A 27,205-nucleotide genomic window follows, 5' to 3' on the forward strand; every position below is an offset into this window, starting at 1 on the left:
ATTAAAATTTTACCTTAAATTTTTAATTCAATCAATTTATTTAAAGAAAAAAAATTATCTAATTTATTTATTAACAATTATTTTATAGATAAATATTCAATCCATCAAGTAATGTTTTAAAAATTAAACATTTTTTAGAATATTTTATTTCTATTTTTTTTTTCTTTATAAGTTATTATATTTTTATATAATTTTTTAAAATTTGCAAAAAAAAATTATTTATGAATGGATTAGATGAATGAGAGATAAATGAATTTTTTTGTAACCTCTAACTATAATCTAAAATGAGAATATAGGTAGTGTGTTGATTTATTTATTTTTGGGTGAATCGGACACTATCACCAAAATTTTGGAGATTAATTCCTCAAAATATTTAGATTTATTAACTTCTAACTAATTTATTTTTATCTACATAAACTGGAGATCAAGTCTCTAATTACACATTTAAGAAATAAGATTATTTTTCACTTATAATATATATATATATATATATATATATATATATATATAATGAAGTATTAAATAGTTTTAAATTTTTTAAAATTAATATATATATTTAAAAAATTAATTTAATGATTAAATTATTAAAATTTAATATAAAATATAAAATACAAAGTAAAATAAGTTTAAATAATTTATCTTTAAAGTAAATGAATATTTACTTAATATATAGTTAGTAGTGGTTTGGTTTATAATAAATGGTCTTCATGCTAAAGTCTCGGAAGCCAACTTTGTTCTGCCTCAACTATTTAACGGTCACGGTTGAAAGGAATTTTGTTAGAGGTCAAGACGGTTTGAATTGTGCTTCATTGTTTGAACATGATTAAAATTTATTAACTTTGTTTAAATATTGCTATTCTATTTGTGCATCACGGCATCAGCCAGAAAAAGGGGAAACTAAAATAAACAATACAAACAAATAAAATATGATTTACTGTTTTTGTGCGTTAAGCTCTTTTTTGAAAATAAAAACTTGTAGATAAAGAAAAAAAAAAAAAATCATAAAAATTAACTTATACACTTAAATTTTATAAAAATTCTCCCATTTAACTTATTCAGAAGTAATCCAAATGCATAAATTGATATTACATCTGATTCTAATTATAAACAACAAATTAAATTTCTTTTTTAGTCTTAACTAAAAGCAACAATAATTAATTTGTTAAAGTTTTTTAGAGTTAAATTTATTTCATGTCCTCCATTTATTGTTAATTTTATTTCTTTTGTATTCACTTATGAATAACATTAAATATTTTAACAATTTGTGAAGAAAAAAAATAATTAAATATAACAATTCAATCACTTAAAGTAAATAATATATTTAGAATAAAATTTGAATTTACAGTAAAATTAACTAAAGTAACTATAGCAATTATTTTTTATTGATTTTAATGTTTTATCCTATATTATTTAAAGTTAGGATCGGAAGTAATATTATTTAACCTATAAAAGAAATATAATTCTTTTTATCTTTATAAATTTTCAACTATAAATACGTATTTATCTAAATATAATCCAGCTATTTTTTCAAAAAAAATTATAAAAATAGAAAATAAAAATAATAATTTTTTTTATAACTCCTTAAATTTTCATATCTCGCATGCATGCAGCGCCACATAAATATAATAATATCATATGACTAGATTATTTTAGATTAGTTGACTCACGAAGCTAAATTAGGGAGTCGTACATCATTTTCTGTGGGTAGGATAAGAGTTGTATCTTACTTAAAGATGATAGTTGCATGATTAGTATGTTTTGTGATTTTGTGAACAAATTGATTGGCCTTTATTTTCCATCTTATCCTTCTAAGTAGCCAAACTACTTTTTAGATCCACTTCATAGCCTCTTGTATTGGCTACAATTAATTGACATGCCTAATGCAATGACAATATATATGTGTAAGTTGTTGGCGTGCACCTCTTCAATCTATCATAGTTGTATTATTTTTCCGTGGCAGTTTTCGCAATTTTGCTTCTTCACAAATTAAGTTCTTTCAACTTATCTCTCAAGATTCCAAATAGTGAACCTTTCTTATTCTAGTAGTTTTGTACAAATTGTGCTTAGTTTTCGTTTTTTGATTGCTTAAATCCATGGCTATATATAATTGGTACAAAATAAGGGTGAAATTTGAGATAGTGAGTCTTTTTTTATTCAATTTATAGATTTTAAACTTTTTGGTTCCTTCGGTTTTTAAGCATTTCTATTGTAGCAAGATTTTGTAGTTTTTAAGGAAGGAATTCAATAAATTACGTGTTCAGAAGAATTATGTACCATATGTCTGTTTCCAAATAGGACAAGTGAATGTCTGGGTGAAGAAGAAAATTTCAATATAGGGCAAAACTTAAAGCGTTGGTGTATTTGATGTTATTTTTATCAAAATTGAAGTTTCAGTTTAATGAATAATATCACTCTTTATTAATTAATATAAACGCTTATTATAAGAGTTATTACGATAAAATTTTAATTTTTATTAAAAAACAGTGTTATATTAACATAAAATTTGGAGCAGTCATCCTTCAATGTGGATGAAGCATACCAATTACCTTATATGATGCTATATATGTTTGAATATTTAAGTATGAGGGTCAATAAATGAAAAGAAAATGAGATGAGATCAAATATAATAAAATAAAATTATACCATGTTGTTGTTTAAATATTTTATATATAATATAATGAAATAAGGATCCAATTTTATTATTTAAGAGATAGATGTCTAAGAAATTAGTAGTAAGATAGTTTCCATCAATTATATTCAATATGAACCAATGTAGCTAGAAAGTGAAAGAAAATAAAATTAATTTTATTAAGTCTCATGTTATTTTAAATATTAATCTAAACAATAACCAATTTCATTTCTTTCATTCATAAAATATATTTGATATATATTCATTTTTCATTGATCTAATTAAACATACCTAAGGAAAACATTAAATGGTAATTAATGTGGGGTATATATAGCTCCCCATCCCCATATACAAATTATGATATCAGGATCGAGACATTGTGCAAAAATTGGAGAAGATTGGAAACCTATAAAGCTAATAGTAGGTTGATGTGGGAAAATTTCTATCTCCATGAAAACTAAAAAGTGGTTCTTAGATCTTAAAAGACCCAATGCAAGTGAGTTGTAACATCTGAATCTTCAAGCATGGCATTCCTTCCCTTGAGGATATATAGATACTAGCTATACACCTAAAACCGTCCAATAAATGAAATAGAAGATTAAATTGCATGAGGATACAAGTGACCATATCACAAGGAAAATTGGACAGCGACAAGTTGTATCCTTTATAATTAAGCCACAGACAACTCGAGAGAGAAAGCTATCATGATTGTTAACCCAACAAAAGCGAAAATGGATCGATTTGACTCATGAGCAGAAATATACAAATTAAATCTTCTTATATAGTTTCACTTAATTAGGTGAAGTATGGAGGTCCCTTAAGAAAATTCCCTGCTCTATATGCATGCTTATAGAAATCCAAAGGGATCACACAACGTGATAATTAAGGACATTATATTTATCCAAAACCATAAAGGCTACGTGAGAAAAGAATGGAGCTGGAAGATCGACACTATATATATTAAATCATACAATAAGCTATCATAAGATATGTTAATGTCAACTCAAAAACTATCCTAAGTAGTAGAACTTATTTGATGTCGGTAGTGGGAGGGCATGAATATATATATATATATATATATATATATATATATATATATATATATATATTAAAGAGAGGTTTTTCTAAAATAATTAATAATATATTTTGATGAAAAAAATATTTTAAAAATGAGTTAGAAAAATAATTATATTTGAATATATATCTTTTAAAGATAAACTTTTTAAAGTGAGTTTTTGAGAATATAATTTTTTTTGGGTTGAAGTCTAAAAAAATTATATAAATATTAATTTTTTTCAATAAAGCCTAAAGTAAGAAATATTTTATTGAAGAAGATAAAAGATATAATGAGTACTCAACCAAAAATAGAACAAAACAAAAAATAATAACATAAGGTGAATATACCCTCTTCCTTATAATAAAATTCCCCCCTATAGAATTATGTCATATGTGTCTATAAACAAGAAAAATAAACAGCAAAACCTTCAATGTGTCAAGTTGCAAAATCACCCTAACTTTCATGTTGTCATGTACTCTGATGGCTTAGTCACTAACTGAATGTTGAAGTATCTTTACAAGTTAATTATTATTATTTGCTTACAAAATTGACACCTTCATCCTCAAGACCTTCACTCAAAAGATGATCAAGTGGGCCTTTGAGACTATATATATGAAGCTCGACTCACTTTGATCAACCAAGCATGGATCCAAAGTTGTGAAGCACTCTTTCTTCATTAAGATTGTAGTGTCCGTAAAGTATTATAGTCTCTTCATTGTAACATTTTCAAAAGCTTTGACAACATATCTTAATGATTCTCTTCATCTAATGATTCTGATTGATGTAATGGTATAATTTAGTGATTGCACCAAATTCATTTCCTTGAAAATGGATTCAGACATTCAGTATATAAGGATGGTTTGAGATATCAAACACTTTAAGACTTGAACCCATGTGTGTAAAAAGGCAATAGTCTTGTACGTGAAGCATATATAGCCTCTTGACCATGACGTTTTCAATAGCTTTTACAACATATTCAGAAGTTCTATAAATGGTATGCAAAACGTTTTTCTTACAAAACTCAAAAATTTATTATTATTGATTTCCTATCTCTCTCGCTCTTTTATCCTTTTCATCACCAAATCAAGGCCTCACATCACTTTTAGTTGTTCATCCACATGTTTAGCTTTGAGAAATTGTATGTGTAAGTTATGTTTATATATACTTTTTTGTACAACAAAAAAATAAGATAGGAAGAAAAGAAAAAGTAATAAAAGATAAGAAAGTGTTGTAGGAATAAGTTGTATAAACAATAATATATTTTTTTTTAACTTGAATCATGAAGAGTGATATATCCAAATAAATTTTACTGTTGCTTGAGCAATATATGAGAATTTCGTGGATCACCAAGTCAATATTATGTTGCCTCGTGCCCTCGGGACATAAATCATAATCATCCACACCACAATGTTCAATCATTCAATCGCAATTAAAGGGAATCATAAAATTTGTAGCCTCAACAACTTTTTTACTTTAATTATTGTCGATATGAAGTATACCAAATTTATATTAATTTTTATCAAGAAATTAATTGACTATTTTAAAATAAAAAATCTCTTTCACCTGTATTTTTTTTAACACACAAAACTCATATTCAAAACTTTATTTAAAATGATCAAATTCAGTTCCATTAAAATCAAAAACTTGTTAATTAATGTGACCGCAAGAACGTTGCTAACCATGAAATAAGTATAGCAAAACATATTATGTTCTAGAACACCAAATATTTGTGTATTCACTCACTTGTTTAACCACGTGATTTATTCTTTAACCACTTATTATTTATCGCTTTACATCACATCCACAAACTAATTAATATAAAATTTGGTGGATGCACCTTTGATAGAGAATATGATTAGGGATGGCAACGGGGCGGGACGGGTACGGGTTTCATGATACCCGTCCCGGTCCCCGTAAGTTAAATTCATTCTCATCTCCGTCCCCATACTCGTCGGGTATAGATTTTTATCCTCATTCCCGTCTCCGTCGGGTATCGAGTATACCCGTACCCGTACCCATACCGGTCAATTTTTTTATTTTTTATTTTTTGTAAAAAAAATAATATTTTTAAATTATTTTTTTTATTATTATAATTATAATTAGGTTATTTCTTTATCTCATATTATAATAAATAATCACACATAAAAAAAATATTAAAATTTTTTAATATAACTAAATTGAAAGTGAATATTAAATTAAAAATGAGAACGGGGACGGGACGGGGACGGGTACGGGTACAGGTACGGGTACGGAGTGGGTAAGTACATACCCTTACCCATACCCGCACCCGATTTAATATATCGGGTTTTACCCGTACCCGTACTCGTACCCGGTCAAATCGAGTATTCCCCGTCAAAGTTGGGACGGGTTCGGGTATTACCCGCGGATACGAGTATATTTGTCATCCCTAAACATGACGGAGAATTAATTCACATGTAGATGGTAGAGTTCATGTATGGAAGTGTCACTAGCCGCCATTGTCAACTCATAAAGTGTCAAATTATTAGGTCATGATCCTGCTCACTTACCCATGACTTCGTTAAGCAACCTTGTGCTTAGTGGACCTTTTCCTCTCTATAGTCTTGGTGGCTACGTTTGTACAATGAATTAGGCACATGGTCCAAGAGAAAAGGATATCCATTAAACAAATGCAAACCAAATCCAACACCGGATATAAGATTATTCCCTTATGTTACCAAAGGAATGAACAATTTTATGCTTTAATTTTAAGTCTTATCATTTTTCAACAATACCATGACGCCAATGCTTTAATTGCAAATGATGGGACAATCATGCATATATAACGAGGGCTTTGTGGGTGATGAATTAATTTTTTATTTTTAACACATTCCATTCTTTTAAATACCATGTAAGATTAGATAGAAGGCGAAGAAAAAATATATAAAATTGAGAGAGGCTTTAATTCTAATCAAAATGAAATGAGAAAGGGGATGTAAGACAGACTGTTCATCAGTTAAGGACTATTTTTTTAAAAAAAGGAATCATATGGAATTGGATTGGTGACACAGCAAAAATTGTTGGGACAACCCAAATTAATATTCTTCTCGTTTGTCCATTTTCTTGCGTAGAAGTTTCTGTTCTTTTGGGTCCATCCCTAAGACTTTCTCATTTTATCTTTATATATCTTTCATCATCCACCAACCATGATTTTAATATGTTCTGGAGCAATGCTAGTACACTTCTTCAACCCATTCTGAACACATTTTTTTTTTCATACTATTTGTTATTTGATAAACTTCACATAAATTCATTTAAACAGAAAGTGAAATCCACATGATTTGATGAGAGCAACAAAAATTTTACTTAATAATTAAGCGAGACCCGTGGCATCTTTTTTGTAGCTTTCTTTAGCTATTTACATTGTTGGTTTCTCTTTGAAAAGCAATTCAACAGAGGGCGCATCTTTCAAAATTCACATGAGCTGAATTGTTATACACAATATTTTTATATTTTTCACACTCCCCGATATGCCATATTATTTGTACTATTTTAGGAATTTCAACTAAAATTATATTATTGATTATATTAAATTAAAAATGTCTTAATCACCCTCTTCTTTTTATATTTATTGGATCAAATTAAAAAATTAGTTACCTAAAATAGTGAAAATGACGAGGTATTATGGAGGAGTATAAAAGATAAAATAAAATTATTTTTAACAATTCATATGATAGTTACTAAAATAGGAATGTCCTTAATATTGGTTTTTCTTTTTCTATGTTTTCCAAGGGTCTAATTACAAGATGGAATTTACCTAAGGTTCATGAGATATATATATATATATATATATATATATATATATATACTTTTTTTTTAATAAGTACACCTCTTTTTTTTAAAAAAAAATATAAATATGTTTATTTTTTAATTTTTTAATTTTACATCTCCAACATTCAATTTAACACTTTCTTCTTCTTTTTCACACACATTCCTTTAGTTTTCACACTATTGCCCTCCTTCTCTCTTCTTTTAGTTTTCACATGCATATGAGATATGAAACTAGTTTTCAACATTATTATAGGTGCGCGTGTGACTTTCTTGACAATGTTAAAGGTGTCAAGCCAAGTGTGTTTTTTCTTCAAGCACTTCCATTTACATGTCTAAAAAATACATCAAATAATTTTAGTGTTTCAAAAAGTAATTTTCAAAATAGTAAAATTAGTGTTCCGGAAAACATTTTTCATAATTGTATCTTTAACATATTTTTGAAAAGTACTTTTTAGAATACTAAATTTACTATTATAGAAAGTACTTTCCGTAATACTAAATTTATAATTTAAAAAAAAAACTTACTAGAATTATGTAAAACAACACACTTTTAAAAAGTACTTTCCAGAATATTAATTTTATTATTTCGAAAAGTACTTTCCAGAATATTAATTTTATTATTTTGAAAAGTACTTTCTTGAAAATTTTTCTAAAATACTAATTTAACTATTCCTGAAAGTACTAAAAAATAGTGAAATTAGTGTTTTAGAATGTTTTTCCATAACATTAAATTTAATGTTAAGGTTTTCAGAGTATGAAATAGAAGGAAGTGTTAAAAGAACAAATGCACTTCTAGCTGGATAGAACTTGTCAAAGAAGCTGGACATGCAACACTATCACACATCAATTGTACAATCCAGTGCATATGAAAAGTGAAAGAGGTGAGGAAAAAAATAATATAAAAATTAAGAAAACTAAAACTACCTACTAAAATAAGTGGGGAATGAGAGAAGATAAATCAATGCATGTTAAACCTGAAAGGGAGAAGGAAGAAGACGTGTGGAAAAGGAAAAAAAATTAGTAAATTAAAAGTTAGAAATATAAACTTAAAAAATTGAAAAAGATTAAGAATATTTAAAATTTTAAAAGAAAATATTAAGACTTACTTATAAAAAAAATGAGATGTATATTTCACGAGTGTTACCGTAATCCATGAAAAGGGGAGGGCCCATTTTTTACGCATATCTGAAATTGGAATATGTGGGCTTCTCAGTTCCCTAAACGCTTCATTTTTATTTATTTTATTTACGACCCAAAAAGAAAAGGGACATCATAATAGAGTACTTTTTGGACCCAAACTTCAAAAGAAAAACAGAGGAACATGGGCTTAGTGGTGGCCCAATAGGAGTCCAAAGCTAAACGACAACTGATAAAGCGTCGTTAGGTCGATTGCGGTGTGTGAGCGTCAACAATGGCTTCTTCGTCTTCAACATCGGGTTCAGCTTCAGGTTCGGCGGTGACGGAGCGAAGAGGAATACCAGGAGCTCAGTTCGTTGAAGATGTTCAAACTTATCTCACTCAATCGGGTCTCGATGTTGGCTCAGCCCTCGCTTTTCTCCAAGAAAGGTCTTCGTCTTCATTATCCCTTTTACTTTCACAGTTTCCACATTCTCCAAACCTAAATATTTAATGATCTGCTTTGTATTCTCTTCTGTCTCCCTTGAAATTTCGCTTCCTTTGTTCATTCCTAGACTTTTCGGATTGGATCAGTAGGGTAATTATCTTTAGATACGAGTTCAGATTGTTGTTTGAGTTGGTTCTTAGTTTCTTTTCTGTGCCTTGTAATCGAGAGAATATACTGAGATTCAAGAGTGTGGTTTGTGGCGTATATATGAGTAGTCTATGGTGTGAAGTTATGAGGTTTTCAGATGCATGTGTAGAGAGTTGCAGAAATTGATGTGAATGTGTAAGTGTGTTGACAGTAATAAAGTGATGGAATAATAAATGAATATTTTTTTTTATGCAAAGGTAGGGAGTAGGGAGGGATAACAAACTCAGCTGAATGTGAGCTGAAGAAGATCAATGTAGATGGTTTTTAGATTGTACAATGTGGGGCTGTGAATCTTTTGGAATGGGGAGAAAATTTGTGCATGATTAAGGGCCTGTTTGGATAAGCTCATGCATGAGTTAAAAATAAAAATTTTAAAATGCTAATAGGAGAGAGTTTCTACAAAATAACTTATGTGTAAGCTAATTTTAGCATATGGAGAAGCTTATTTAATTTTTTTCTTCCTATTTTGCTCTTCTAAAAATACTTCCGGAGAAGTTTACCCAAACAGACCCTAAATGAATTTGTTACTTGGAAATCAGGAGAGGCTGAATGATGTAAAAGAGTTATTCTGGATAAATAATAAATTTTTTTACTACTTCTGGGTCTTGTGAAAAACTTCATACAGTCTACTAGAATTATGGTCTGTTGTTATTTTTGTTTCTGTAGTATGTATAGTGGGATTAATGAACGAGGCAGCTTTTAATGTGATTTTTAGGTTTGAAATAATCAATGTGATTCCTTTTTAAAACTTTGGAACTTATCAATGCATCATGCTTAAGTTGTTCTATAGATTCACTGAGTGTACAATTTGTATACTCAAGTTATTGCTTTCTTTTAGGTTTATTGAATGGAACTGACGCAGTTGAAACTCCTTGTATTGTTATTATGTCATTATTATAGCTTTTGACATATGAACAATGGAATGGTATGGTTATGATCCGATGATTATGTCTCCTTGCTTGGTTCTGCTGAATCTACCCTTTTTACTCGAACCAAAATGTACCAATTTTTAACCCCATGTCCAGTTTTGTCTATTTTTAAATGTACCCAACATGGAATACTACATGTCTCCATTCTAAATTTTCTACCAAATGCTAGCAATGTGTTAATTTTACCAAGAAAGACGACATTTCACAAGTTGATGTCGCATTGACCATCATATTTTCTTGCAGACTTCAGCAATACAAGGTTGTTGAAATGAAGCTTCTTGCTCAGCAAAGGGATCTTCAGGTTTTATTTCCTTATACATCTAATACTTTATGATCTATCTTAGATAAGCTACAATGAGGCATACATATACTATTATGTTATTATTGTTTTGTTGGTATTTTGATTATGGACCTAAAAGACAAGAGAGAAAGAAAAAGCAGTCTGATTATATTTCAAGTTAGAATCAATAGCATCAAGTTAAATTTTAAGTTGTGTTAGAGCAAGTGTGAATTTGAGATTTTTATGCCTGTTTAGGCACCTACTCAACAGGATCAAGCAAGCTATTTGCTCTGTAACATATCATGAATATTATTTATTTTGATATTATGTCATGGGGTTCCACAATCCACATTATAGCTTTTGAAAACGTATATGGGCTGCAACCAGAACAAACGTATATGGGTTGTCATACATTTTGAACTTTTTCTGTTCCTAACTGCCTAGGCTTCATACATCAAAGCATAATGCTGGTTTAGACTTTAGAACGAAAAATCATCTTTATTATTGATTCATTATCGGCAATCGCTAAATTTAAAATTTCAAATAGAAATGTTGAACATAAAATGATTCATCTAAACATTACTCTCTATCTATCTATCTATGAGATGGGTGCATTTTTTTTCTTTAAGTATCTAATCAACCTATTGTGGTGACACTTTTTGTTTGTGGTGGTTGTCAGGCAAAGATACCAGATATTGAAAAGTGCTTAGACGTTGTTGCTACATTGCAAGCTAAGAAGGGTACTGGTGAGGTTCGTTTGGAGCCTTATTTTTTATAACAAATTATAGTAGTAAATATTATTTTGCCAAAAGATACTTAAAAGTTATTATCTTACAAAAATGTCTAGATATTATTGATGACAATGGTCAGATTAACTGATATCAGACAGCTGAAATATGAATTTCTATGCATCTCATTCTGTTAATACATATAATGTTGTGCTGTCAATGTATGTCATATTTTTTTGTGATGTTGATACATCCTCAAGACTCCGTGGTTCCTCAATAATATTTGAACAGATCACTAATTATATGGCTCATGACCTTGGTTTAGATGTATCCTTTTTTCCTTGTTGGCAGCTAGCGTATAGTTTCCTCACCTGTATTTTGTCTTCCATGAAAAGTTGATGGCTCAGGTCCCCATGTTTAATTGTCAGGCTTCATTGCTGCTGCTTATTTAAATTTTATAATTATATTGCATGTCTTTATATATATATATATATATGCAGATATGCCTTTAATTTGTTTTCTGGGTATAGATTTTATGTCAGTTTTATGCTATGAAAAAGTTCTTTGTCTGTTGGGAGTTGTCTATTGCCAACCCCTAATGGTTGATTCATCATCTCAAGCTACTGGAGTCTGCTTGTGTTCATCCCTCATATTTTATAACATTGATACTATGATCAATCTCTTTCCTGATATATAGAACCAGTCCTAGATACACTTACAAGAGTATTCGTTTTGTGCTTGCACTTCATCACCTTCATATTGTATGGTCAAACTTGTCAGATTCTTGCATATACCACCAACCACAGTTTGCCATTAGGAGTATGTGATAAACCTTTGTAACTGGCCTTTCTTGTTCTGAAGGATTCAACAGCGCCAGCACCTTCATATATGCAAAATCTGGCATGTCTGAAACACCAAGGATGTGCAAAATTTATGCATTGCTGTCTATTTTTGGGTTAGGAAGACTGCATTAGACTAATAAAGGAATAAAATAAAATTTTACAAAACAAACTGTATGGAAGGACAGATGTTGGACTGGTATTCATTTACATTAGCAAGCTTTTGTTCATTATTTGCTGGGTTTTACTTGAGGATATCACTCTCCCTCCACTCCCCCTTCCCCACTCGCCCCCCAAAATATTCAGGCTCAGCTGTTGGTGTGGAGTTCTCAAAATATTTAATTTTGACCATTTGTTAAACTATACCAGGCCATCTTTCTAATAAATGTTAAAAGTTTTTACTGAAAGTGAAAAACATACATGAACTTATTGCTGATGATTATATTTGACTTTAAAATACACAGGAACTTATTGCTGATTTTGAAGTATCAGAAGGCATATATTCACGAGCACGCATAGAAGAAACTAATTCTGTGTGTTTATGGCTGGGAGCAAATGTTATGCTGGAATATACATTAGAAGAGGTACATGTGTGTATTTAGGTGCTATTTCTGTTTCTTATTTCTGTAAATTTCCCCCTATATAAATAGAGTATAAATTTCTGTTGCAGGCTACTGGTCTTCTACAGAAGAACCTTGATAATGCTAGAGCCAGTTTGGAAGTTCTTATTGCTGATCTACAGTTCTTGAGGGACCAGGTGACAATTACTCAGGTCAGTTTGCTAATTATCGAGGGCTCCCACACTCCACTCTACATTTTTAACACCCTTCCCATTAAAAGTAAATAAATGTCAAGACATTGAACTTGTATAGTGTAGCGAAGGTTGCAAACAGTGGCACATTTTCTTTCATTCCTTTGTTTTCTTAATAAGTAAGCATACAATAATGCCCACTTAGCATTTTCAATCCTCTCATTTTCATACCTACCATGCAAAGATTATCCTTATGAGATGCATTAGAGACACTTGAACACTCCTGTTCGTATTTTGCATAAATGTTGTTAAGTACGTGTATAAGGTAATCACCCAATCTTTTCATAGGGTTCTTGCCTTCTTGGAAATAATTAATTATTTGTCGTTTTTCTATATCAGGTTACAATTGCTCGCGTGTATAATTGGGACGTTCATCAACGGAGAATTCAACAAGCTGTTGCCACAACTGCTCAAGAATAGTAGAAAGGAGAATTTATTCACTCGTAGTTCTAAAATTGGGCACTTATACCTTTTGTTTAGAGTATGATTCTAATTTAGATAATTTGTGGGTTGCTCCCTGACTCTAGTTCCGGTTTCACCACAGTAGACACCAATAGGAACCTATTTTATATATTTATGTGGATTAATATTTTGATCTCTTGTAAAATGCCCATGTGGGTTGATGGGAAAGTTTTGGTTTGGTGTGATCATATGGACATATTCTACTCTGCAATGCGGTTTCAATTGTTTAAGTTCATACCGATGATGTTAATGTTAGTTTTCTGAGTAAGCCGAGTTTAAGTCCAAATTTTGGATCAGTGAGAAGATATATGTATGGACCCACAGAAGCTTCAATTTGTGAACGAAATCCGTCGGCTAAACTAGGGGGAATAAAAAGGGACAAGACATCATCAAAATCAATTGTTCTCTAGTGATGTCAGCTTCATCATATCTCTCCTCAGAAGGGTCGTAGATCTGGACGGTTTCTAATGAATATATAAAATTAACACTAATAGTCAAGGATGAGATGATGCCAGGTTTGATAAATATGATCCAAGTCAACCCCGGTCTTCTTATACAGTTTATGAAAGTAACGGAGTAATAATAGAAAACTGAGTAATTCAGAATCTTGTCTCAAAGTTCTGCCTGTTTGAATGAGACGATATGAATGTGTTTGGAAGAACGATGAGTTGAACGTGGCCAATATTTTTCACAATCCAACAAAATTGTTTTTTTCATTTTTAGTTTTGGAATGCGTAACTGTATGGTATCTTGCAAACAGTAATCCGAATAACACATACGTGTTTGGTGGTGTGGCACTGTTGTTCATGTGCCCAAACAGGTTTACTTGCTGTTTTCAACCTTTCACACAGGTTGATACTCATACGGCAGGGTGACTAATTAATTTTTTCGGCACATGGGGACCATAACAACGATAGTGGGTGTCTGATTTCTAAACATACCTGACCTATATAAAGTGAAGCATAAAAACCAATAATGGTTAATGAGGTCACCTTTTTTCTTCTTATTTTAACCATTTCCCCACTTAAAAGTATGAATGAGCTAGCTTTGTATTTGGCAGGAATGAGGAATGATGTGAATTATTTTAAAAGTTTAAGCTGCTACGTGAAGAAACGTCAGTAATTTCAACATAATTACTTTTTGATGACCGATATCATTTTAATATGATATCAAGTCTATTCTATAAGAAACAAAGAATAATATCAAATACACTATCATCTATACTAATAATAAAGATACTAATTTTTCAATTTTATTTTTTAATTAACTACTACAAATTAAACCGTACATGATTAAAATAAAAGGACAAAATACTTGTTAATTAACTAAAAAATTGTTATTTAGAAGGAATGTAATGTCTTATTTTCTGCTAGTTTCTTATAAAAAGGATAATTCATATCATCGGTGTCCGTCAAAATTCATACCAACTGTCTAACTAGATAATTTATTTGTACCGCCTTTTGTAGTTGAAATAGTCTTGATCATGATAACCTTAAAAAATATTAAAATGATTTTTGTAGGGTTGTTATACCTTCAAATATATCGGCAGGGTCAAACTTATACCCTTATCAAAGAACACTTTGAAGGCATAATTATGGTTGACCTTGTTATACGGGACCCTTGCCCATTTATTGCGTCCCAACCTTGTTAATTAACATGCTGGTGACACCCTTTAGTCATCGTCAATAACACTTCCCCTTGATTGACCTTTTTCATTTTTAAACATGAACTTCCATCATACTTGGCCTCTTTATGATTCCACACGTCATTTCATTTAATTAAGTTATAATTGTGCAGCTTGTCTTTCATTTCATCTCCTTTTATATGATCACCATCTAGAAATGGGGTGAATTAAGTTAGACAAAAGTTTAAAAGGTTTGAGGATGACTTGTATACCTGATATAAGCTCACTTTTTTAAAAACTTTGTTATCCTTTTTAAAAATTTGAATTTAAAGTTATCAAGATAAGTCGAGCTTGTAGGGGGTAACTCAATAAATTATAGAAATTGGACTCTAAATTTTTATGTTTGAATTAAATGTAGATTTTTTTTTTATCTAATCTAATAAAGTCTGTGTTTGATAAAGTCTGTGTTATAAACAAATTAAAGCTGAACTAGTCCATCAAACCTTGAATTGTCCATTTCCTTATTTAATTTTATAAATAATAAAGAAAAAAAATAATTAATTAAGAGATTAAGACTAAATAGAATTATAATTCTTATGAAATTTAGTCCAAATGGTTAAATATTATATATATAATTTTTCACATCAATTTTTATAAAATAATAAATAAAATTAAAATATTACATCGATTTATTTTTTATGTTTTTCTTTTTTATTTGTTTCAAAATTTTAAAATATATTAAATTTTTTTAATTGCACAACTTAATTACCCAACTCGACCTAGCTCAACTCCAACATGTAATCAGATTTTTATATTGGGGTTGGGTTGGGTCATTTATAAAAAATTACAAAATCGACCCAACCTACATAATATTAAGTTTAATCAAGTTAGGTACAAAAATACTTCAAATCTGACTTGAGTTGATCCGCTTACATTCCTATAGATTTGATCAAAAAAATTAAAAGAAATGTAATAAACTTTTCACGAGTAGCATTAATTTGTGGATAAAAACAAATGTTAATTTTGTATTTGAAATCATAGATGGTGTGGCACAAACATATCTAAAACATGTATTATTATATGGGTTTTTTTGTATTGGTTAAAAATACCTTTTTATGTGATGCTAAACCCAACATAGATTCAAGTGATTTAAAAAAAACTTGAACTTTTTATGTTGTTTAATGAATCAATATAAAACATTTTTTTATGTCGGCTTTTTTAACAAACGACATAGAATTTTTTTTATATCAATTTATAGTTATAGTTAATATAGAAAGTTAATTTTCTATGTCGATTAAAGATATGATTGTATTAGTCTTTTGACAAGTATTTCAATGTTAACTCAAAAGCGATGATGAGTAATGGTTGTCTCTACATATATTTGGTTGTTGATAAATTGATTGATTCTCAATTATATTAGTTAGCAAATACTTGTTTCTACACATACTTGGTCATTGATAAATTGATTGATTCTTAATTATATTAGTTACCAAATACTTGTTAGGTACATATATATATTCACAAATATTAATTATTTTGATTCAATTAACAAGTTAAATTGACATGATTGCAAACAAAGCAAATAAGAATAAAGGAATTCGAATGAGAGAAACTTGAGATTGAACACTTATTATACTCTTCAATAACCTTAATAATGTGGTTATATTAATCCTCTCCTATAATATCATGTGGGATTAGATTTTTCAAATACTGATTCTTTTATAAAAAGATTCTAAATTTTTCCCTTTTGGACATAAATTCCTTGCACATGCAAATAGGAAAACAAATATTGTATTGAGTTCTTTTTTTAGATTAATAATTTGAATTTTATTCCTAACAACTTAAATCATTAATATTAAGTGATTCATTTCAACTCATAATGTAAAACTTATTTTTCAATCGAGTTCTAAAATCCAAGTTTATATTATATGAGCGATCAAACACATTAAAAGCATTAACAACATAAATGCATCACTAAATTAATAAATTCATACACGTAGAAAGAGTGAAGTATATATCCTTGAATAGTTGAATCCAAATCATTACTACAAGAAAATTGTCATATAATGACACACATCCTATAGTGACACTATACATGTCACTAAAAATTATTTTTACCCACACAATAACTATAATATATGGTATATTATTAAAAAGTGTGGGTATAGACTATAGTGACACACAAAATATGTTGTTAAATCTCATTCAAAATCAACATTAAAATTGTGTGTAACTATATGTTAAATAGACATATACCTACATATATTATACTTATAGTAACACTTTTTGTATGTCACTATATGAAACATTTCTTGTAGTGCATCCAATAATCTCCGTACTTATTTAAACTAAACATGTTAGTAAATCATACACGTACATGCAGTTAAAGTAGTGGTTATATAGAATAAAAGTTGGCAATTTCAATAGGATTATAGGAAAATTACCGAAGTTCTTTGTCATATAATTTTGGGGTTGTCTAAACCTAGATTTTGATCAGCATGCCGTTTTAATTAGTATATAAACTACAAAAGTAGAACCTAATTGATTCTTACAAGAAATTCTAAAAGCAATGGAGAAAAGAGAGCCTCTACCTTTTTGTTTTATACACCGTGAAAAGTTTCTATCGTTTTAAAAGCCACAGATAACATTAAGCAAAATGCTAAAAATGTCAATGAAAAGGAGCTAAAGTGTTTAACTCCAACCGCACAGATAGTAAAATAATATATTTAATGGTTTAACCATAAATTTTCTTTTATTATTGTAGTTTTATCATTTTTCATAAATATGAATGGTCAACAAATTCGTGTGATGGTTTATCTTATTCATGTATGATTGTATATGTATAAAGGTACTGAGTTAACTCTTGGGATTAGGATTTGAAGGACTATTTTATTATTCATGTATAAGGGCTAAGGTATACCCTTTACCCCTATTAAATAATTTTTTTACTGACAAAAAAAAGATAATTAAATGGTAATATGTAGACATTAGTGACATATGTTAAGTTTGAATAAATTTTATTATAAATATTTATGGGAAAATTCTAGCTACCATCTAACTTTTTCCAAGTCTAAGGTACATAAGTTTATTCTAGTTTATAGGAGAAAATCAAAGTATTTTATTTTTCTTATTTATTATTTTATAAATAATTATGGACAAATTTATCTACAGATGACCGTATGTTAATAGCACCTTAATTAATTGGTGTAAAAAAAAGTACATTAATTAAAGGCAATATTGTGAAAGAATTGATCTATATTATACATCAAATATTCTTATAACATGTGAGACCCCCTTCTGATTTTCTTCTTTTCTTCCACAAGCCTTACCCTCTCCCTCTCATTTTTGAACTGAACCCTTCTTTTCTCCTTTGTTTGAACTCAAGGTGGTGGTGCTGGGTTGTGAGGTGTGCTAGCTGGTGTTGGGTTCCCCTCTCCTTCCTCCTGCATTCAAGCTCCCTAGTTTACTCTTCTCTTCCGCTCAAGCTTTTCGGAGCTCGGAATTTTCACCCGAGGTAAGGGAAGTTAGTATTTTTGTTTCTTTTTTTCGCTGTTCTTGACTGTGGACGAGTTCTATAAACTCATTAGATGCTTGTTGGTGTCTGATTCATGGCTGGAATCGAAAGAAAACTTGTTTTCTTTGGGGTTTCGGGGTTGTTGAGAAAATTTGGGGAAAATCTTTGAATTGTTGTTGCATGTTGAAAAAAGTGGTATTTTTGGACTCTTGGATGAAATTGTGGTAATTCGAACCGATTGCATGTGGAGTTTCTGGTTGTTTTGCAGATTGTTTGAAGAATTTTTTTTTTCGAAAATGGTTGGCTGCTGCTGAGCTTCGCGCTGAGCGTGGTTCTTCGCGCTGAGCGTGTGGTCACCAGGAGACCCCATTTGGCCAAGCTCACCGAGCGCAATGATGAATGCCCTGGGCGCGCTTGGAGATGTGAGTCTCTGGCTGGCCCGCGCTGGCGTGATATGGACCGCGTTGGGCGCGATACTAGTTGTGGCAGGTTTTGGGTGTTTTGTCGGGCGCTGAGCGCGCCCCTTGTCGCGCTGTGCGTGAGACTCCTTGGGAGTCTCTGCCTTGTGGGCGCTGAGCGCAAGATGAAGTGCGCTGGGCGCGAGACCAAGGGAGGTCTCTGCCTTCCCCGCGCTGGGCGCGGGTTTAGGTACACCGGGCGCGTTAGACTCCTCTGAGTCTCTGCCTGGCCAATGCTGGGCGCAATAGCCATGGCGCCAAGCGCGAGAGAGCTTTGGGTTCTCTGACTGAGTCCCGCCGGGCGCGGGCACACCTGTGCTGGGCGCGCTGGTCCCCTGGTGCTCTCTGGTTGCACTGCGCTGGGCGCAACCACGTGTGCGCCGGGCGCGAAGATGAGACTGTTATGTATGATGTTTCATGTTGAGTTGAATGGAAATGGAAGGTTATGAAATGATGACTAGTAGATAAGTTGTTGTTGACATTGAGTTGTATCTGGTGAATGTATTGAGGAGTGGTATTATGTTGTAGATGATATGTTGAACTGTGGAGTTGATATGTTGAGCTGTACATTTGTGTTGTGTTGTAAGTTGTTATGTTGAGATGTATAAGTTGAGTTGTGTTAGAATATTGATGTGAGTTGTTGTAGGCCGCAAGGCTGAGTTATTGTAGGCCGTAAGGCTTAATTTTTGTAGGCCGAAAGGCTGAGTTGTTGTAGGAGATCTCCGAGTTGATATGCGTGACGACGCATTGTATGCTTATTGATGATAAATGTTGAAAACCGAGGGAATGTATGTTGATGAAGTGTAAATAGCCGTGGTTGTTTATATTTTCTTAAAAATCTTTCTATATGTTGTTTCTTTACGCTAGCTTACCCTTTGTATTTCCATGTGGTTGGACTGCTATGATCGTACTATGTACGGGAGCAGAGTAGGGATAGGAGGTGGATAGCGATGAGTCGGCAACTGATAGATGGAGCTGACTTCTATGGATGTTTTGTTTGTTTTAGTCACTTGGCATAGTGACTTCTGATGTAATTCTTGTTTTGCATGCCCTAACTCTAGTCGGACTCGGGACATATGTATATATTTATATTCTAGACTCTATATTTATATACTCGTTCTATTCTGTCTAGTGTTTCCGGTATGTTGTGATTGAAGTGTAGTGACCTGTCGGGTCGTTACACTTTAGTGGTATCAGAGCAGGTCGAGTCTAGTGGACACTCTTTGGGGGTGGTTCCTTTAGGCTTTTGTTGTGTTAACTCTGTGTTGTGTTGCCTTGTTGTGTTGCTTGCTGTGCTAATTGATGTGATGAACTACTGTGTTGATAGTTGTTGTTTGGGTGAGTGGTAGTGTACTAAAAATGCTGTTATTTTGTAGACGATGACTAGAACCAACGAACAGATAGCCCGTGCCATAGAGATGATGGCTATGGCTATGCAGCATCAAAATGCGTATTTTGCTAGGATGGAAGCTTAGAGAGCTGCAGCTGGTGCAGCAAGACCCACGGGGTCATAGGAAAGTTGGGACCTGGCTGAGTTCTGGAAGTGTCATCCCCCACAGTTTACAGGTGAAGCGGATCTAGAGGTAGCTGACCGCTGGATACGTGAGCTAGAGAAGATCTTTAATGTTCTGGGGTGTTCTCCAGAGAAGAGGTTGGCATATGCTGTGTATATGCTGGTAGGAGAGGCCGAACATTGGTGGAGAAACACTTGCCATATGCTTGTTGCTAGGGGAGTTACAGTGGATTGGAAGTGTTTTAGGACAGTGTTTATGGAGAAGTATTATCCGGAGAGCGTGAGGCACTCCAAGGAGGCCGAGTTTTTACGATTACATCAGGGTGGGATGTCTGTATCAGAGTATGCATTGAGGTTCGAGCACTTGGCTCATTTTTATTCACAGGCTATTTCTGAGGCTTGGAAGTGCAGAAAATTTACTGAGGGGCTGAAGTATGAGTTGAAGAAGGTGGTGGTGCCTATGGCCATCACCGAGTTTCCTGCCTTAGTAGAGAAGGCGAAGATTGTAAAGAGGTTAGAAGGGAGTAGCAGGGTAATTAGAGCTGCTGAGGGACCAGCTGGGTCCAAGAGAGGAAGTGGAAGTCAGGGGAAGCCGTATGATAGGCCCCAGCCACAGCAAAGGGGTCCTGTTATTAGGCAACCTGCTGAGACTGCCAGAGGAGGAGGACAGGGTGGAGGTGTTGCCCTTAGGTGTTACAGGTGTGGCGGATCCCATTTGATCAGGGATTATCCACACATTGAGAGCAGATGTTTCAGATGTCAGTAGATGGGCCATGTGTCTTTCAACTATCCCACCAGGAGTAGACCGGAGAGGAGCACACAGAGGAGTGATGCACAAAGGGCTGATACTCAGAGGAGTAGTGTGCAGAGGACTGAGACTCAGAGGAGTGACAGACCCACTACAGCTGGTAGGGTGTTCGCTTTGACTGGTGCTGAGGCTTCGACTTCTTCTGACCTAGTGAAGGGGAAGGGCAAGGCTGCTGGTAAGGATGTGATGCTTTTGTTTGATTCTGGGGCTTCCCATTCTTTTATTTCCTATGCCTGTGTTGCTATGTTGGGAGTTCCTGTGTGTGATTTGGGGTTGAGACTGCTAGTGTCGACGCCTGCTTCTGCTTCAGTAGTCGCTTCTGAGCTGTGTGCTGGCTGCCCCATTGTTGTGAATGGGAAGAAGTACAAGGTAAACTTGATTTGTTTGCCTTTGGTAGATATTGACATAATCTTGGGGATGGATTGGTTATCTGCCAATCGTATTCTTATAGATTGTGCAAATAGACGGTTGATCTTCCCACAGAAGAAAGATGAGTTATTGATTTCAGGTGGTCAAGCTGAATCATGGTTGCGGGATGGAGCAGAGTGTTGTCTTCTGCTTGCCATGATGAGTGTGGAGACTGAAGGAGTCATTTCTGAGATAGATGTGGTGAGAGACTTTGCTGAAGTATTTCTTGATGAAGTGCCTGGGTTGCCTCCTGTAAGGGAGATAGAGTTTGGCATTGATCTGGTTCTAGGTGCGGGGCCAGTGTCGGTGGCTCCCTACAGGATGGCTCCTGCCGAGCTGATGGAGTTGAAGGATCAGTTGGAGGACCTATTGGCAAAGCAGTTGGTGCGGCCGAGCGTTTCACCGTGGGGTGCTCCTGTGTTGCTGGTGAAGAAGAAGGATGGGGGTAGTCGTCTCTGTGTGGATTACCGGCAGTTGAACAAGTTGACCATTAAGAACAAATATCCTCTTCCCCGGATAGGTGACTTGATGGATCAACTAAGAGGAGCATCGATATTTTCTAAGATCGATTTGAGGTCAGGCTATCACCAGATTAGGGTGAAGGAGGGTGACATACCGAAGACTGCATTCAGGACTAGGTATGGTCACTATGAGTACGTTGTGATGCCGTTTGGTGTGACCAACGCCCCTGCAGTGTTCATGGATTACATGAACAGGATCTTTCGGCCATTCTTGGACAAATTCGTAGTAGTGTTCATTGATGATATCTTGGTTTATTCAAGAACCCGGGAAGAGCATGGAGAGCATTTGAAGATGGTGCTGGAGGTTTTGAAGGCGAAGCACCTGTATGCTAAGCTTTCAAAATGTGAGTTCTGGTTGGATGAAGTGCAGTTCTTGGGTCACGTGATTTCAGCTGAGGGGATTGCTGTTGATCCGGCTAAGGTGGAGTCGGTGTTGCAGTGGGAGCGTCTGAGGACTGTCAGCGATATTCGGAGCTTTGTGGGATTAGCAGGCTACTATCGTCAGTTCATTGAAGGATTCTCCAAGATAGTAGCGCCTCTGACCCAGTTGACGAGGAAGGAGCAGCCGTTCATATGGACAGATGTCTGTGAGCGGAGTTTTGAGGAGTTGAAGAGGAGGTTGACTACTTCTCCTGTGTTGGTGTTGCCAGATTCTGGTGAGCCCTTTGATGTGTATTGTGACGCTTCTCACCAGGGTCTTGGGTGTGTGCTGATGCAACATGGGAAGGTGGTGGCCTATGCTTCAAGGCAGATGAAGAACCATGAAAGGAATTATCCCAGCTGTTGTTTTTGCCTTGAAGATATGGGGACACTATTTGTATGGTGCTCGGTTCAGCGTCTTTAGTGATCATAAGACTCTGAAGTATCTATTTAACCAGAAGGAGCTGAACATGAGGCAGAGACGGTGGATGAAGTTTCTGAAGGACTATGACTTCCAGTTGATGTATCATCCTGGTAAGGCCAATGTTGTGGCGGACGCGTTGAGTAGGAAATCCATCCACATAGCGAGTATGATGGTGAGGGAGTTGGAACTGATTGAGAAATTCTGAGATTTGAACCTCGGTGTGGAGTTAGCTTAGGATCACATTAGTTGTGGGACAGTTACCGTAACTAGTGAGTTCTTGAGGCAGGTTGGACTTAAGCAATTACAAGATGTTGAGCTGGTGAAGCTTCTTGGGTTGTTGGGTACCGAGAAGGCTGTTGGCTTCGAATTAGGAGGAGATGGAATCTTGAGGTTCAAGGGCAGAGTCTGCCTACCTCAGGATGCTGAGTTGAAGAAAGCTGTGTTGGAGGAAGGCCACAAGAGTAGACTTAGCATACATCCGGGTATGACTAAGATGTACCAGGACCTCAGAAAGACTTTCTGGTGGCCTGGCATGAAGAGGGAGATAGCTGAGCATGTGGCGGCCTGTCTGACTTGTCAGAAGGCAAAGGTGGAGCATCAGAAGCCGAGTGGGTTGATGTAGCAAATGGAGATTCCGGAGTGGAAGTGGGATAGCATCACCATGGATTTTATTGTTGGGTTGCCTAGGTTAGCTAGGAATAGTAATGTTATCTGGGTGATTGTAGATCGGTTGACCAAGTGCGCACACTTCTTGCCTGTCAACATCAAGTGGTCCTTGGAGAAGCTAACGCAGTTGTATGTGAGAGAAATAGTACGGTTGCACGGGGTGCCTTCCAGTATTATTTCAGACAGAGATCCGAGGTTCACTTCCAGATTTTGGCAGAGTCTACACCAAGCCTTAGGCACGAAGTTGAAGTTGAGTTCTGCTTATCATCCATAGACGGATGGTCAGTCAAAAAGGACAATTCAGTCCTTTGAGGATTTACTTAGGGCTTGTGTGTTAGACCACTTGGGTAGCTGGGAGGAGGTCTTACCATTGGTTGAGTTCACCTACAACAACAGTTTTCATGCAAGCATTGGGATGGCACCATTTGAAGCATTGTATGACAGGAGATGTAGAACTCCTTTGTGCTGGTACCAGGATGGTGAATCAGTGGTGGTAGGTCCGGAGCTAATCCTACAGACCACTGAGAAGGTGAAAATAATTCAGAAAAGGATGAAGGCTGCTTAGAATAGACAGAAGTCGTATGCTGACAAGAGGAGGAAGCCTTTGGAGTTTGCCGAAGGGGAGCATGTGTTTCTAAAAGTGACTCCGACCTCTGGTGTAGGAAGAGCACTGAGGGCAAGGAAATTGACACCAAGGTTTGTGGGTCCCTATCAAATCTTACAGCGTGTAGGTCCAGTCGCTTATCGATTGGCCTTGCCACCGTCTCTTTCAAACCTACACGATGTATTTCATGTGTCTCAGCTGAGGAAGTATATTCATGACCCGAGTCATGTGGTGGAGCTAGACGATGTGCAAGTAAAGGAGAACTTGACATTTGAGAAGTTTCCAGTAGCGATGACTGATCATAAGTTGAAAGAGTTGAGGGGCAAGTCCATTGCTCTGGTGAAGGTGTTATGGGATGCAGCTACTGGTGAGGCTACTTGGGAGGTGGAGCAGCAGTGCAAGGAGCGGTATCCGTTTCTATTCCCAAGTAAGTCTATTTTCGGGGACGAAAACTTTTGTTGTTGGGGAGGTTGTGAGACCCCCTTCTGATTTTCTTCTTTTCTTCCACAAGGCCCTACCCTCTCCCTCTCATTTTTGAACTGAACCCTTCTTTTCTCCTTTGTTTGAACTCAAGGTGGTGGTGCTGGGTTGTGAGGTGTGCTAGCTGGTGTTGGGTTCCCCTCTCCTTCCTCCTGCATTCAAGCTCCCTAGTTTACTCTTCTCTTCCGCTCAAGCTTTCCGGAGCTCGGAATTTTCACCCGAGGTAAGGGAAGTTAGTATTTTTGTTTCTTTTTTTCGCTGTTCTTGACTGTGGACGAGTTCTATAAACTCATTAGATGCTTGTTGGTGTCTAATTCATGGCTGGAATTGAAAGAAACTTGTTTTCTTTGGGGTTTCGGGGTTGTTGAGAAAATTTGGGAAAAATCTTTGAATTGCTGTTGCATGTTGAAAAAGGTGGTATTTTTGGACTCTTGGATGAAATTGTGGTAATTCGAACCGATTGCATGTGGAGTTTCTGGTTGTTTTGCAGATTGTTTGAAGAATTCTTTTTTTCGAAAATGGTTGGCTGCTGCTGAGCTTCGCGCTGAGCGTGGTTCTTCGCGCTGAGCGTGTGGTCACCAGGAGACCCCATTTGGCCAACCTCGCCGAGCGCAATGATGAATGCGCTGGGCGCGCTTGGAGATGTGGGTCTCTGGCTGGCCTGCGCTGGGCGTGACCTGGACCGCGTTGGGCGCGATACTAGTTGTGGCAGGTTTTGGGTGTTTTGTCGGGCGCTGAGTGCGCCCCTTGTCGCGCTGTGCGTGAGACTCCTTGGGAGTCTTTGCCTTGTGGGCGTTGAGCGCAAGATGAAGTGCGTTGGGCGCGAGACCAAGGGAGGTCTCTACCTTCCCAGCGCAGGGCACGGGTTTACGTACACCGGGCGCGTGAGACTCCTCTGAGTCTATGCCTGGCCAACACTGGGCGCAATAGCCATGGCGCCAAGCACGAGAGAGCTTTGGGTTCTCTGACTGAGTCCCGCCGGGCGCGGGCACACCTGCGCTAGGCGCGCTGGTCCCCTGGTGCTCTCTGGTTGCACTGCGTTGGGCGCAACCACGTGTGTGTCGGGCGCGAAGATGAGACTGTTATGGATGATGTTTCATGTTGAGTTGAATGGAAATGGAAGGTTATGAAATGATGACTAGTAGATAAGTTATTGTTGACATTGAGTTGTATCTGGTGAATGTATTGAGGAGTGGTGTTATGTTGTAGATGATATGTTGAACTGTGGAGTTGATATGTTGAGCTGTACATTTGTGTTGTGTTGTAAGTTGTTATGTTGAGATGTATAATAAGTTGAGTTGTGTTGGAATATTGATGTGAGTTGTTGTAGGCCGCAAGACTGAGTTGTTGTAGGCCGTAAGGCTGAGTTGTTGTAGGCCGAAAGACTGAGTTGTTGTAGGAGATTTCCGAGTTGATATGCGTGACGACGCATTGTATGCTTATTGATGATAAATGTTGAAAACCGAGGGAATGTATGTTGATGAAGTGTAAATAGTCGTGGTTGTTTATATTTTCTTAAAAAATCTTTCTATATGTTGTTTCTTTACGCTAGCTTACCCTTTGTGTTTCCATGTGGTTGGACTGCTATGATCGTACTATGTACGGGAGCAGAGCAGGAATATAGGAGGTGGATAGCGATGAGTCGGCAACTGATAGATGGGGCTGACTTCTATGGATGTTTTGTTTGTTTTAGTCACTTGGCATAGTGACTTCTGATGTAATTCTTGTTTTGCATGCCCTAACTCTAGTCGGACTCAGGACATATGTATATATTTATATTCTAGACTCTATATTTATATACTCGTTCTATTATGTCTAGTGTTTCCGGTATACTGTGATTGAAGTGTAGTGGTCTGTCGGGTCGTTACATAACACGATATTATCAATATAATTTTATAATAAATTACTAAATAAAATTTTTAATTTAAATATTATAAGAAGAACTAGAAAGAGTATTAATAAAATTATCCAAATAAATACCATTGGCTTAAAGTAATTGTATTTGTTAATTTATATGAAAAAATCTTAAACTTAATTAATATGAAATGGAGGTAGGTATCATTGGATGGTTAAGGAATTAAAAATATATATTGAAAATTCCAACAACACACTCCTTTTATAAAATTTTAATATAGTTTTTCATTAAGAAAATATTATTTATTTATTCTTTATCAATATACGTAGTTGTTCTAAAGCTTTAAACCGAAATGTTAACGAGAATTGGATCTAGATTTCTATATTTCTAACTATCTTAACTCCTTGTCATCTAATTACTAGACTAACTCTATTTTTAAGAGATGTTTAATTATACTTTAATTTTTTTAGAATATTTTTTCAAATTCAAAATTTAAAACAAAATAATTAAAAACTGAAATTAAAAATGTGTTAAAAATTAATTTTTCTTATTTTAATGAAAATATTACCTTAATTTCCTTTCCCTCATCATAGACGAGAATAAAATTAAGTATAA

The 27,205-nt window shown here is 34.6% G+C and overlaps 2 protein-coding genes across 2 annotated transcripts; both read left to right on the forward strand.

Moving 5' to 3' along the window:
• The first annotated feature begins 8,857 nt into the window (after positions 1-8,857).
• On the forward strand, positions 8,858-13,530 carry LOC109803238 (prefoldin subunit 3). Its single transcript, XM_020364717.3, has 6 exons — positions 8,858-9,041; positions 10,419-10,476; positions 11,135-11,206; positions 12,487-12,606; positions 12,693-12,794; positions 13,173-13,530. The coding sequence occupies exons 1-6, from the start codon at positions 8,887-8,889 to the stop codon at positions 13,251-13,253; spliced, it is 588 nt and encodes a 195-aa protein (XP_020220306.1). The 5' UTR covers positions 8,858-8,886; the 3' UTR covers positions 13,254-13,530.
• A 6,311-nt stretch (positions 13,531-19,841) lies between these two features.
• LOC145955824 (uncharacterized) lies at positions 19,842-21,170 on the forward strand. The gene is made up of 2 exons (XM_083071036.1): positions 19,842-19,886; positions 20,451-21,170. Exons 1-2 carry the CDS (start codon positions 19,842-19,844, stop codon positions 21,168-21,170), a joined length of 765 nt encoding a protein of 254 aa, XP_082927162.1.
• The last annotated feature ends 6,035 nt before the right edge of the window (positions 21,171-27,205 follow it).

The sequence above is a fragment of the Cajanus cajan genome, chromosome 1, assembly GCF_000230855.2.
Source record: "Cajanus cajan strain Asha chromosome 1, NIPB_CcT2T_4, whole genome shotgun sequence".
Lineage (NCBI taxonomy): Eukaryota > Viridiplantae > Streptophyta > Magnoliopsida > Fabales > Fabaceae > Cajanus > Cajanus cajan.